The 12,608-nt window shown below is 41.0% G+C and overlaps 1 protein-coding gene across 3 annotated transcripts in view; it reads right to left on the bottom strand.

Moving 5' to 3' along the window:
* Window positions 1-1,303: 1,303 nt before the first annotated feature.
* Window positions 1,304-12,608, bottom strand: part of patj (PATJ crumbs cell polarity complex component) — a 214,196-nt gene continuing 202,891 nt past the window's right edge. For all 3 annotated transcript variants that reach the window (XM_050055557.1, XM_050055559.1, XM_050055558.1), the window contains 3 exons: window positions 10,993-11,096; window positions 10,789-10,912; window positions 1,304-8,977 (listed from right to left, as the gene is read on the bottom strand). In XM_050055557.1, coding sequence (XP_049911514.1) covers window positions 8,831-8,977; window positions 10,789-10,912; window positions 10,993-11,096 — 375 coding nt within the window. In that variant the 3' untranslated portion in view covers window positions 1,304-8,830. The remainder of the gene's footprint in view (window positions 8,978-10,788; window positions 10,913-10,992; window positions 11,097-12,608) is intronic.

Genomic DNA, 12,608 nt, shown 5'->3' with positions numbered 1-12,608 from the left:
ACCTCCCCCTGCTGCGCCGCCACACCCATCTCAGCGCACCTCGGTCTGCCAAACTACCAAACTGAGCGCGCCTCAGGTTGTGCTGCTCGAAACTAGCTCTGCGCAGGGTTCGCCACCCTGCACCGCGCCGGGAAACTAGAGCCCTTAGTATCTCGAAAGGATGACGATGCATTGCAAAAATAATGACTTGTGACTAAGTGGCTTAGTATCCCTAAAATGACTTACTATCTCAAAGCAATGACTTTCAAAAAATAATAACTTAGAATCTCAAATAATAACTATATTTAAAAATGACTTCATATCTAATTAATCTCAAAATAATCACTCAGTATATCTAAATAATAATGAAGTGGTGACTTAGTATCTGATACATGAGTTAGTTTATTATCTCAAAATAGTGACTTTCTATTTCAGATTAACGACTTAAAAGGTCTAAGTATCTCGAAATGACGACTCTCTTCAAAAAATCACTTAGTATCTTATTAATGACTCAGAGTAAGAACCTTCCTTTAAAATACCAACTATTGCAAAAATAGTTACTCAGTACCTCAGAACGACTCAGTATCTTAAAATAATGACGAACTTGTCAAACTGATGACACGTCTCAACATAATGAGAAACTCAGATGAGTTTGTGAGTCAGAAGTTTAGATAATGACTCTTTTATCATTTTGTGATACTGAGTCATTATTTGGAGAGAGTCTCTTGTAACGACCTGCAGGATCATTTTCATGTCTTCACACTGGCAGAAAGAGGCTTCTACATTGTTCCGACAGGATTAACGTGGGCAATAAAATATTAGACAGTTCAGGACATTGTAACCATGGTGAAATGTCAGGATAGTATGGTCTGTGATGGACAGGACAAAGACAGAAGCCTCCACAGATAGAGTCAAAACTCACCTCCCTCTCCTCGTCACACCTCGGTGAAATGTGAACACACAGACAGGAAACACACATTTTTAGATTGTGTGTGACTTACACTTTCAGGATTTCATTATCTCTGATGTCCATCCAGAATAAACGTCCATAAATCCACTTAGACATCATATAAAAAGAGGCAGCAGGACTTGCCTGAGAGTCATCATGTTAGTAAGTTTCCTTCAGTATCACAGTGATCCAGTGACAGCTGTTGGAACATCTGCTGCAAACAGGAGCTGCTCACTTCATTCAGCAAACTTTAAACGGAGACAGTTTTACTAAACAGAAACAAATTCAGGCCAAAAAAACATGGAGCATTATCTATGGGAAAAAGGAATGAGACTTTTACATCTGGAACATGAAATAATTCCTCCCACTTTCACATTCTATGTCCTGATAATTTTATTTTTGCAGTTGAAGCAGTCGTACTTTTCCACAGGAATCTCCTTCAAAGAGAAGCTCAGTCTACTCATTATTCATTTATTGTGCTCTGACTAAAAGATCTCTCTGTGTCTTATACAAATCGTACCAAACTACAGGAAGCTTCTGAGGAAATGATCGAGAAATGATGTAAAATAAAGTGCAACCTCAGCTGGTTTTTGGCAGCGCCTCTGACTGAGTGCTGTGTGAAGGCAAACCAAAGCTGCAGGGTTTCCATTGAGGTTTCAGACAGTGGCACAAACACATCGCTGCTCATCATCATTAAAACAACAACAACAAAATACATCATTAATTTCCAGCAAAATCAAAAAAATAAATTAAGGTTCATCTACAAATAAAAGTACCAAAAATTAAGACAGTAATTATGACAAAAGAAAGGCTGAACATAAAGTATTTTGCACTTGATTGATATGTTTAAAGTACAGGATCTGTTCTCCGTTCTGACGCCTACAGCTGCTGCTAAATACTTCAGTTACACATCTAAATATCTGAACAGAGTACTGCAGTATCAGACGAGACGTTAGCAAAACTCTGCAAACACACAACTACCTTCATGTTGTAAAATTTAAGATTACAAGCAACAGTCTGACATGCTGGTAAATCCTCTTGTTCTCCGTCTAAACTAAGAAATTCATTTTGCATTTCATCGAATCTCAATCCCTAAGCTGAGGAGTTCACGTCAAAGGGCTGAAAACCTTTTTGTTTTTCTGCGAATTTATTTATTTCTTCAGAAATGTTTTCTCAAATTCCCGTGAGATGGCGCATCGTCAACAGTTTTCTCTAATGATTGAAAGCTGCAAATGCTGCCCAAGAAATATGACGCCAATCAGCCTGATGGTGGCGCTGTAACTAAGGCCATAAAGTTTAATTTAGGAAAGGCGACGGCCCTCACATCGTAAATCAGATTGACTTGAAATTTGTCAGACATGTCCAGCTCAATGCGCTCTACAAAAAGCCTCAAGGACCGTTAGGCTCCGCCTGACTTGATTTCCCGCAATTGTTAATTTTTTGAAAAACACATTTTTGACGGCTCCTCTTAAACCGCAGGTCCAGTTTGTGCAACTTTTTCTGTGGATCATCACCAAACCAAGTTCATCAAAAGTTATCAAAAGCTTGTTGATATCTCTTTGTGTTTTGAAATATTGACCAATGAACTTTAATTGTTGAGCCAATCGTCACAAATCTTGCAGGATATAGCCACGCAAGTACCTGAAATATACCCTAAAATTTTCATTCCACCACTAGGGGGCGTATCACATGTAATACAGTGGTGTGGCATTACACAAAGGCTATGAATCAGCGAATGTTTCTCCAAACATCACAAAACTTGCAGGATATGCATCATTATAGCATTCGACAATGTGTGTAAAATTATTTTGAAATCAGCCAACAGGCTGCGCTGCCAGTTTCAGCTGCACTAACCTGGAGCAAAATTTGACCATAAATCGATGACGGTTTGTTCACATAACTTAAAATGTCCCCAACATGTTTCTGCAGCTGACCGACAGGAAGCGACAGTGTTGCCACAGAGGAGCGTGGCCCGGCACAGATTTGATTGTAAATCATTGCGCGTCTGTCTGATCATCATAAAACCTGTTGATTATTTTTAATGCAGACGTCATAAAATGTCGCAGTTTTAACGGTCCATGCTAGCTGAACCCCAGAAACGCTGACTGCGGCCGTTTCTTTGTATTTCTATGTGTAAGTACCAAAGGACCAAAAGATTCAATTGAGACGTGTGATCAACGTTTGTTAGCTGAGAAGGGAGAGGTGGGTATCTGTCTCTTGAAGGAGCGAGGCTAACAGTTTCCACCTGCTTCCAGTCTTTTTGCTAAGCTAAGCTACGCTAACCAAACCCTGCAGACGTCGGAGAACAAGAGTTTTACTGAACGTCCATCTGTTGCTTTTTTTCCACGCTGCTTCTAGAAAGCCTTTAATTATTCTAAATCTCCATGGAGACACGTTTTTGTAGTTTTTCTCTCCATGGTAACAATCATGTGGAAGACACTGTATCTGTTGCCGGGGGCGACAGGGGGTCTCCAAGCCCACCAAGTCCTGAGAGTCATCTCCACGGAGACACATGAGTATTTAACATTTATATGATGTTATGTGTCAGTATGTGAGTCATGACGGGAAGAAAAATGTGTGCGTGAGGAATTAAATGTTTATTAAGGGACTGTTCTTTATTCATCAGAGGGGGGGGTGACTTCATTGCTTTTTTCTTTTTCTTTTGTTTGGTTTTTATATTTTGATCCTCCCCAAAGCTCCAAATATTTTTCCTTGAGCCTCCCTGAGTGACTGGAGGAAAACGCTCGACCCTCCCTCCACCATTAATGACTTATTAGACTTTTAAAACTCAACCTTTGATGTTTGAAAGTTAAAAGTTGAAGATGAAATCCTGGAGATGAAAAAAGTCTCAGTTTTTCACTCTTGTCCTGCAAACGATTTATTTTTGGCCAAATTTGAAATGAGACGTAAATAAAGTGATTTGGATGAAATATCAGTATTTTAAGCTCTGATTCTGTTATTTGTTTATTTTCATTTTTCTGATGGAAGCATTTGTCACATATGATGACGAACAGTCCCTAAAAATTCGAAGATAAACTTCAGGAAACATTTGTATTAAAAGTAACTACAGAAAACCAAGTTTTTCTATGCTGAAGAAACATTTTAGTGTTGTTTGTTTTATGTTTATTTATGGCTCATTGTTTTCAGTTTCTACACATTCTGACTTCCATTAATCGTCCCTCCAGGAGTTTGCAGGCTCTTTCAGATTCTCACCTCCTGAAATGTCTGATTTCACAGCAGCTCCTCTGAAAAAATTGTGACGCATGTTGCTATGTTTGTACCCTTTTTTTTTTTTTCCACAATGAAATTGCAAAAAGGACCGTCCTGAAGGGCCGTCCCTGTGAGAGCCTCCTCCTGTTTTCTCTTCCCGGTTAGCACAAGCTAACAGAGTAATATATGATGTTATCCCTACTCGTTATATTTTGACGCTCGGGCAGAGGCCTCGCAGCATTGGTAAAACATCCGACACCGAAACAGCTCGACTTGACTCGACTCACATTAATAACCGTTGGGTAACATTAGCCGTGTGATGCTAACAGTTAGCTCTGCCACTGTGCTTGTGAGATTTTACCCATTTTAAATAGTCAAATTTTTGGTAAAGTTGCAGCGATTGGACAAAATTGTAAAGTCACACAGAAGTCACAGGGATTGGCTAAATTTGTGGTTGTATTCTTGTGATTGTGACACAGTGCAGGGACTGAGATCAGATCAGATCAGAACGTACTCAAAACTAGTTTTTAGCCAGATTTGTGTTATTGATGGTTTATTCCAACTTTTTCCCATTGTCCAAAGTTCAAACTAGAACAAGCCTTCACTGATTTTATCTTCAAATAAACACCAGTAAACACCTAGTTGTTCTTTTTTTTTTTTTTTTTAAAGTAAAGACTGAAAACAATCACCATAAGGGATGTGGATCCACGCCACGATGACCACAAGTGGACTTTCCTACCTTTTCCTAATTCTACGTTTTTGTGACTGCCGATATTACAAAGAAATAATTTAATCAAACTGAAATTCAATTTACCATTAGTGAGCCCACAACATACGAGAAAAATAAAAATTTAAAACGCTGTTGCTAATTCAGTGTTTGAAAATGGCCAAAATTTAGTGCCAATTTAAAAATGAAAAGTCCCTTTTTGATGACCAGCTGTTTATACGTAACAGCTGTTTCTTTAATGGAGAATAAAAACCAGATGTCGATGAGGTCTGAAACGATCAGTTGTGTTACAGTTTACACACTCACCTCTCTGGTGGTTTTCACGTTTATAGTAACTGCTACACGGTGGCTAACAGCTAACCAGCCTTTTACCACAGCGAAGATGCTAAGCTAACGTAAGCAGCAGTGTCAGAGAACACATCTTTTCACCAACAACACTTCCCTTTTGTTCCTCTGGATTATAAACATGAAAACAAACCTCTGTGCTGTCTGTGTGTGTCCGACTGTATTAACTAGTGCAGGCTGGATTTAAACGTCACGCCTTCATGACTCCATATTGATTGTTTTTAGATGATATTCTGAATCGATAGTTTGTCTAGTAACAGAGTTTCTCAACCTCTTCTGGTTCGTGAAGACACGTTTACTCTGTCAGATATCTCTATTTCTGCCACACCAGCAGGAATATGAAACACGTTGACAACTGTTGGACAGATCTGACATTTTGACATTCATGTTCCCCAGATGATGAATCCTGCTGACTTTAGCGATCCTCGTGTCACTGTGAGGTCGACGGTTGTGGTTCAAGTATCTCAACAACTGATGGAGTGCCTCTAAATTTAGTTCAGATATTCACATTCCTCACAAGCTAAACTGTACTTAATTTAAGGGCTACGACTAATTGTAACCTTTGACCTTCGATGACAAAATTCTGATCAGTTTATCTTTGAGTCCAAGAGAACGTTTGAGCCAAATTTCCGAAATTTTCCTCTAGGTGTTCTTGAGATATTGCGCTGACAAGAATCAAACGGATGCAAGGTCACAGTGACCTACGACCAAGACCTATGACTTGGACCGCTGAGTCCAAGAGGACGTTTGTGCCAAATCTGAAGAAATTCCCTCAGGGCATTATTGGGATATCGCAATGACAAAAATGCAACAAATGAGGTCACAACTGCCTCGACCTTTGACATACAACCCCCAAAATCTGATCAGTTCATCGCTGAGTCCAAGTGGACATTTGTGCCAAATCTGAAGAAATTCCCTCAAGGCATTATTGGGATATCGCAATGACCAGAATGCAACAGATGAAGTCACAACTGCAACAACCTTTGACCTATGACCCCCGAAATCTAATCAGTTCATTGTTGAGTCCAAGTGGACGTTTGTGCCAAATTTGAAGCAATTCCCTGAAGACGCACTCGGGATGTCATGTTCACAAGAATGGGACAGACGGACAACCTGAAAATATAACGCCTCCAGCTACAGCTGTAGATTATCAAAAACCTATGATCACCAATAACCACCAAATGTTTACGTTTTATTTATTTCAACTAATCAATTCTTTGATTAAATGTTTTGACTCTAAAAACTTTGATAAGTTTTTATAAGGTCACCACAATAATGTGTCCAAATAATTTACTTTTTGAACAAATACCTGCAAATCTAATGTTCTCCTTTTTGTGTTTAGTGCCAATTAGCTAACATTAGCATTATTTAACGAAGCCTGTGAACATAATAAACATTAGACTGAAAGTCAATGGGAAGTTGTGAGTTGGTTCCAGGCAGCAAAAACTGGGGTGAAGACATGAGTTGAAAATTAGTTTTATTCCTACTGTTCAGGCCACAGCACACCTTTTTTTTCATCCAGAATTTTCGCATGTTTAAAAATAAATATGACCTCACGTTATGTCAATCACATTTGCACACTGACTCCGAAACATTTAAAAAAACATCTGCATTCTTTGCTGGTGACAGCTGTGGTCGAAAGCATTATGTTTTTGGGTCCGTACGTACCTACATATGAACAGCTGTACATCTGTTCATCCCATCCTTATGAACACGATATCTCAAAAATGCCTCAAGGGACTTTCTTCAGATTTGGCACAAATGTCCACTTGGACTCAACGATGAACTGATCAGACTTTAATGGTCAGAGGTCACTGTGACCTTGCATCTATTTGATTCTTGTGAACATGGAATCTGAAAAACACCTTGAGGGAATTTTTGGATATTTGGCTCCAACGTCCACTTGGACTCAACGATTAACTGATTCATTTTTGGAGGTCATAGGTCAAAGGTCAAGGTCACTGTGTACCTTGTCTGTCTCATTTTCATAAATGCGATATCTTAAGAACACCGTGTGGGAACTTCTTCAAATTTGGCACAAATGTTCACTTGGACCAAACAATGAACTGATTGGATTTCGGAGATCAGAGGTCAAACTTTACTGGTGTGCGAAGGCATACAAATAGAGCACGTTAATTCTAATTTCACATCTGTCAAAGCCTTTAGAGAGTAAACCTAAGCCAAGAAGCAGAGAAGGAAACGTGGCGTTACCTGCGGAACACATTCATCCATCCAAGACAGAAGCAGGGCGCACAGTATCATTACATAACTGAGACAGGTCAGATAGTAATACTCAGGTGGATGATGATGATGATGAAGGGGATGATGATGATGATGATGAAGGGGATGTGGACTGCTCACAGACAGAGGGGAGGACAGCTCAGCCCCGTCAGCCGTGAAGCCAAATATAAGACACGGGGAGAGAGTAGAGACAGACAGAGAGGTTCCTCCCATTGTGCTGCAATTCTTCACTAAAAATAGAATATTCTGAAAATACTTCACAACTGTGACGAGACAAAAAGAGACAAGAAGACGAATGTCCAGAGGAAATTTTACCACAATATGCACATTGGATTTGTGTCTTGTGTACGGGGAAAGGTCAGAGGGTTTTTCAAAATATTTAAAAACCATCATCTGGGGAGCAAAAATATGAGCTGCAGCAGGGATGATGTGTTTTTTTATTGGCTGATGTGGAAGTTAGCGTCGCCCCGGTTCCCTCGTCAAAATGTCAACGTGATTTTTCCATTAGATTTTGAATATTTGCAGAAAAAAAACTCTGTGACAAACAAACGTTTATGATACAGGTTTTGTTCAGTGTGATGATCTCCACTAACAAACACCATAACCTGAAATAAAAATCAAACGTTTGGGTTCAAGCGAGCTACACCAGGGTCACATGACTAAAACGTTGCCTCCACAACGAGGCTGGAAAGCTGCGCTCGACATGATGACGTTTTATAGACTTGTTTAGCCACTTCTTAGCTATCGCCTTTTTTGAGACACATAAAATCTTCTAAATTACTGAGTGGGGTGTTACTGATGTATTTTATGTCATAGAATTAAAAGTCTCTTCAGCTTGTGTTAACCACAGACCTTATTTCAGACATCCAACCAAAAACACAATCTCAAAAAACCCACTGACGAGGGAACAGGAAGTGCTAAAATTCTAACTCATTCCTGCAGCACTTTATACGTCCAGTAGTTGTTGAGATACCACAATCAGCTGAGCAGTCAAGATCTTCATCCTTAATCATCATCCTCAGATTTAAACAAATATTAATCCATCAGATTTTATCACGACCACAGCTATGTATCAGGTGAGCTCACCTGAAGCCCCGCCCCCTGGGTTGAGAAACTCTGCTTCAGATATTAAAGTGGCCATGCTGCGAAGAGTTTCACTGGCATCAGTGTATACTGGTTTCACCCCACAGGATGTGTGTGTGTGTGTGTGTGTGTGCGCGCACCGTCTGATGCTGTTTCTTTTTCTTTCTTTTTTTTGCATGTTGGGAAGTTCACGATGATTTGTAGTCCAAGAGTCAAAGTGTGTGAAGTCACAGGAGCGTCTGTTCATGTGTGTGTGTGTGTGTGTGTGTGTGTGTGTGCATGCAGGTGTGTGTGTGTTATGACAGGACATCCAGTGTGACGGTTCCTCTCTGTTTCTTCAGGATGGCGACCGCCTGCTCGTGCGTCGCTCCCTGCAGACTCTCTCCGTTCACCGACAGGATCTGGTCGCCTCGCTTCAGACGCCCGTCCACTGCCGCCGCACCCTGAAACACACGCCATCTGAGTCCACTCTCCAATCTGTTTAGCTCAGCCATCAACATTCATCAAGAACAAAAGTTATGATCACAGCTCCGATTATGCTAAACTTCATGTTGTAAAACTACGGACTGAAAGTGACGGCCTGAGATCAAAATAAATCAGAAACTGATCCTCTTTAGTTCTTCACAGTTACTGTGCAGAAGAGGGCTAACAATGCTAGCTAACGTTAGCGAGATGGGTCACTGCTACCAGAATTTGTTATGGATGGTTAATCAGCCGACATTGATGTCATGATGACATGTTTTAATTGACCTATGGCTAAGTCCCGCCCTCAATAGCGATGAGCCAATCACAGTGCGTATAGCCATTCCCATACACTGGGACATTCTCTGTCTGGACGTCCATTGAAATGCATTACAGAAAGTCAGTTTTGTTCGGTTTTATGAGCTTTTTCTGAGATTTGAAGTTTAAAAATGGTCAAACGGTGTGCATGGGGTACATGCAACTCTGACACAAGGTATCCTGAGAGGCTGGGCGACCAGGTGTATTTTTTACACTTTAAACCACATCTCAACCGAGAAAAGTGTCTCCTTTGGATAAAGTTGTGTGGTAACGTTAGACCACAACATCAACTCAACGTGAATAAGATTAACAATGATGTCTACATCTGTTCTAAGGTAAGTCAACATTGTGTTTGAGGCAACATATTGTCACTTTGCTGGAAAGAAATATAAAGTTATCTTTAACATCTCTAGCTAACGTTAGCTAAAGTTAGCCTAACGTTAGCTCCTAGCTGCGTTGTTCATCATGTCACCTTGTTTGCTGGGAGTTCATTAGCCTATTTTGTTCTAGTTTTGTACTTTGGTGATCGTACATCATTGTTAGCTGTTGTCCAAAGGGCTCTAGTTAAGCTAACGTTAACTTCTGGAGCTTAGCTTCATTAACTTATCTGTAATGGCAGAGATAACAAAGGTTGGCAAACGTTATGCTGAATGATTCAGTGTAAATACTGTAGCACCAAACTAACGGAGAGACACTCTTGGTAAAGATGGTAAAAAGGCCGTTATCCTTTTCTCATATTCTGAGCCAAAAACCTTAACTTCAGTGGCACTTTAACTTGTTGTCTTTGATGGTGACGGCAACCAGATGCGGTTCACAAGCGTACACTGTGACCTGTAAATTTTGGCTTGTAATTTAAGCTTTTCATCGACCTTCTCAACAATAAAATGATGAATATATCCCTCCAATGCGTAGTTTAGGCCCTTTTGGTTACTTCTCAATGACATCTGATCGTTATGTCCCCAAAAATCATCAGTTGCCTCCTGTGAAATGCCGTGTACTGTGACACCTGCCATAGCGCCGGTCACTGAATGTTGATAGTTTGTCCGAGTGAGTGGAGGGGGCGTGGCTTAGCCATAGGTCAATTGTATGACAGCAATGACATCATTAACGGCGCCGAGAAAATGACCTGAGTGTTTTTTCATGTTGCAGATGAGCTCAGTGTGTAGTGCTCTACAGGAGTGAATGAGTGAATGATTTCAGACACAGCCTGTGTGTTTGGAATGATGCTACAGATGTTTCCTAGCAACCGATTTACACTTTACTTAAGTTTTTTTTTCTCCTAGATCCAGCCTGTTTTAGTAAATGACTGGTTAACACTGGTCACTGAGAAGTGAGGAGGAACTTTCTGTTCAGACTCTTTCTGTGAGAGTGCTCATATGGATATCAGGCTCATGTCTGTGTAAAGTCCAGACCTGGTTAGCTTAGCTTAGCATAAAGACTTAAATCAGGTGCAAACAGCTAGCCTGGCTCTGACCTTGCTGAAGACGGTCTTGACGTAGATAGGCAGGTCTCCATGTGGACTGCCGAATCCTCCCACGATGCTGAAGCCAAGTCCCTCGGAGCCTTTCTCCAGACTGATGCTGCGGGGCTGCGGGCCCCTGAGGACGAGGAGGAGGGGGGTCAGATACACCTGTCGTTATGTGTGTGTGTGTGTGTGTGTGTGTGTGTGTGTACTCACTCTGGCTCCACTGTGTGTGTGTCAGTGTTGGCTGACAGACTGGAGCTGCTGGACAAACTCTCCACCTGAGTGGCGATGGCACTGATGTTGGTGTCCGCTACCACCTGATGCACACACGCACGCGCACACACACACACACACACACACACACACACACACACACACACACACAGCATATCAGCTGATTTAACTGAACTGAATTTATGAAATTTAAAGGGAACCTCCTCTGATTGTAGGAGTCAGACTGAGCGTGTGCTGTACACAGGATCCAGCTTTTAACTATGTGTTCGTGTGCACATGATGGCTCCCTTGCGCCTGCTCTGAGCGTTGGTTGTGCACGAAATGAACACTACTCTTCTGCAGTACACACACAAAGGGTGGTGGAGGCAGTGTGAGAAACAAACATGCAGGGATCTTATGTTCCATCTACGATGGTGCTGCTGTTGCGTCTTCTGCAGTGATCTGAGAACTAACTAGTAACCTCATGAGTGTCGTCACATCTGCTGGTGTCGCTGTGTTTATTGTTGACATCATGCAAATCTGTCAGAGTTCTCAGTGTGCCCTCTAGTGGATACTCCAGGAACACAGTTAGTACAAAGGCAAGTATGTGAACAGTTCATTTGCAACACAACCAGTTGTCTGAGAGAACACATGGTTAAAAACAAATACATTTCAGGCCTCTATGTCCACAGGAAATGATTCAGAAGCATCTCTTCTTCAGCAGTACAATGTAGTTTGTGTTGTTTTGTTGCCATGTTGTTGTGTTTACAGCAAAATTACACCACTACAGCTCAGGTCAATGGTAATATATGCTTTACTCAGTTTAATTACTGGAGGACAAACGTCTTCTATCTGAATCTGCTCAACAGACTACAGACTTTCCTGTTTTTAATCTCTCTCACAGGTCAAACTGCTTTATGGAAGTGTTTTATTAAACTACTGCAGTATGAACATCAATCTAATTATCTTTTCCTTACAGAACGTCAATATGTTTCTAAATATGTTTAAAACACAAATAATAAATGAAAAAAGTGTTAAACACTGACCAGGTTAGGTCTGCTGCATCAGTTACCATGGCGATTTAGCCAAGTTAAAAAGTACCACCTTAGCAGGACAGAAAACTCTGGCTTTAGACTCAACATACGTCACTGAGCCACTGATCTCACTTCGTGGTACAGCCCTCAGATTTACTGTTCATTTCCTAAAACTTTCACATCATGACAGATTTAAATCATGCCGACCCTTCACGGAGACGCAGAATAATCTGAGCCTCAGAAATCTGTGTTTAATCTGTCGCTCACAAATTCAACTATGTCATCACTGATGGAACAACTTTATCAGCAAAACTAAAGTCCAGCTCAGACCAAAGAGTCACGATGAGATGAGCTGAAACAAACAACTACTGTCAACGCTCCGTTCTGCAACATTGTAAAAAGCTGCTGGTTGACAGGAAGTGACCACCATGAGACGGCGTATCATTTCTAGTCAACAACTCTCTGTGCTTCTGATCTGTAACGTTGACAGGAAGTGACCACCATGAGATGGCGTATCATCTCTAGTCAACAACTCTCTGTGCTTCTGATCTGTAACGTTGACAGGAAGTGACCACCATGAGA

This window comes from Epinephelus moara, chromosome 10 (assembly GCF_006386435.1).
Source record: "Epinephelus moara isolate mb chromosome 10, YSFRI_EMoa_1.0, whole genome shotgun sequence".
NCBI lineage: Eukaryota > Metazoa > Chordata > Actinopteri > Perciformes > Serranidae > Epinephelus > Epinephelus moara.
The sequence above is the reverse complement of the archived record's forward strand: the minus strand, read 5'-3'. Positions and strand labels throughout refer to the sequence as shown.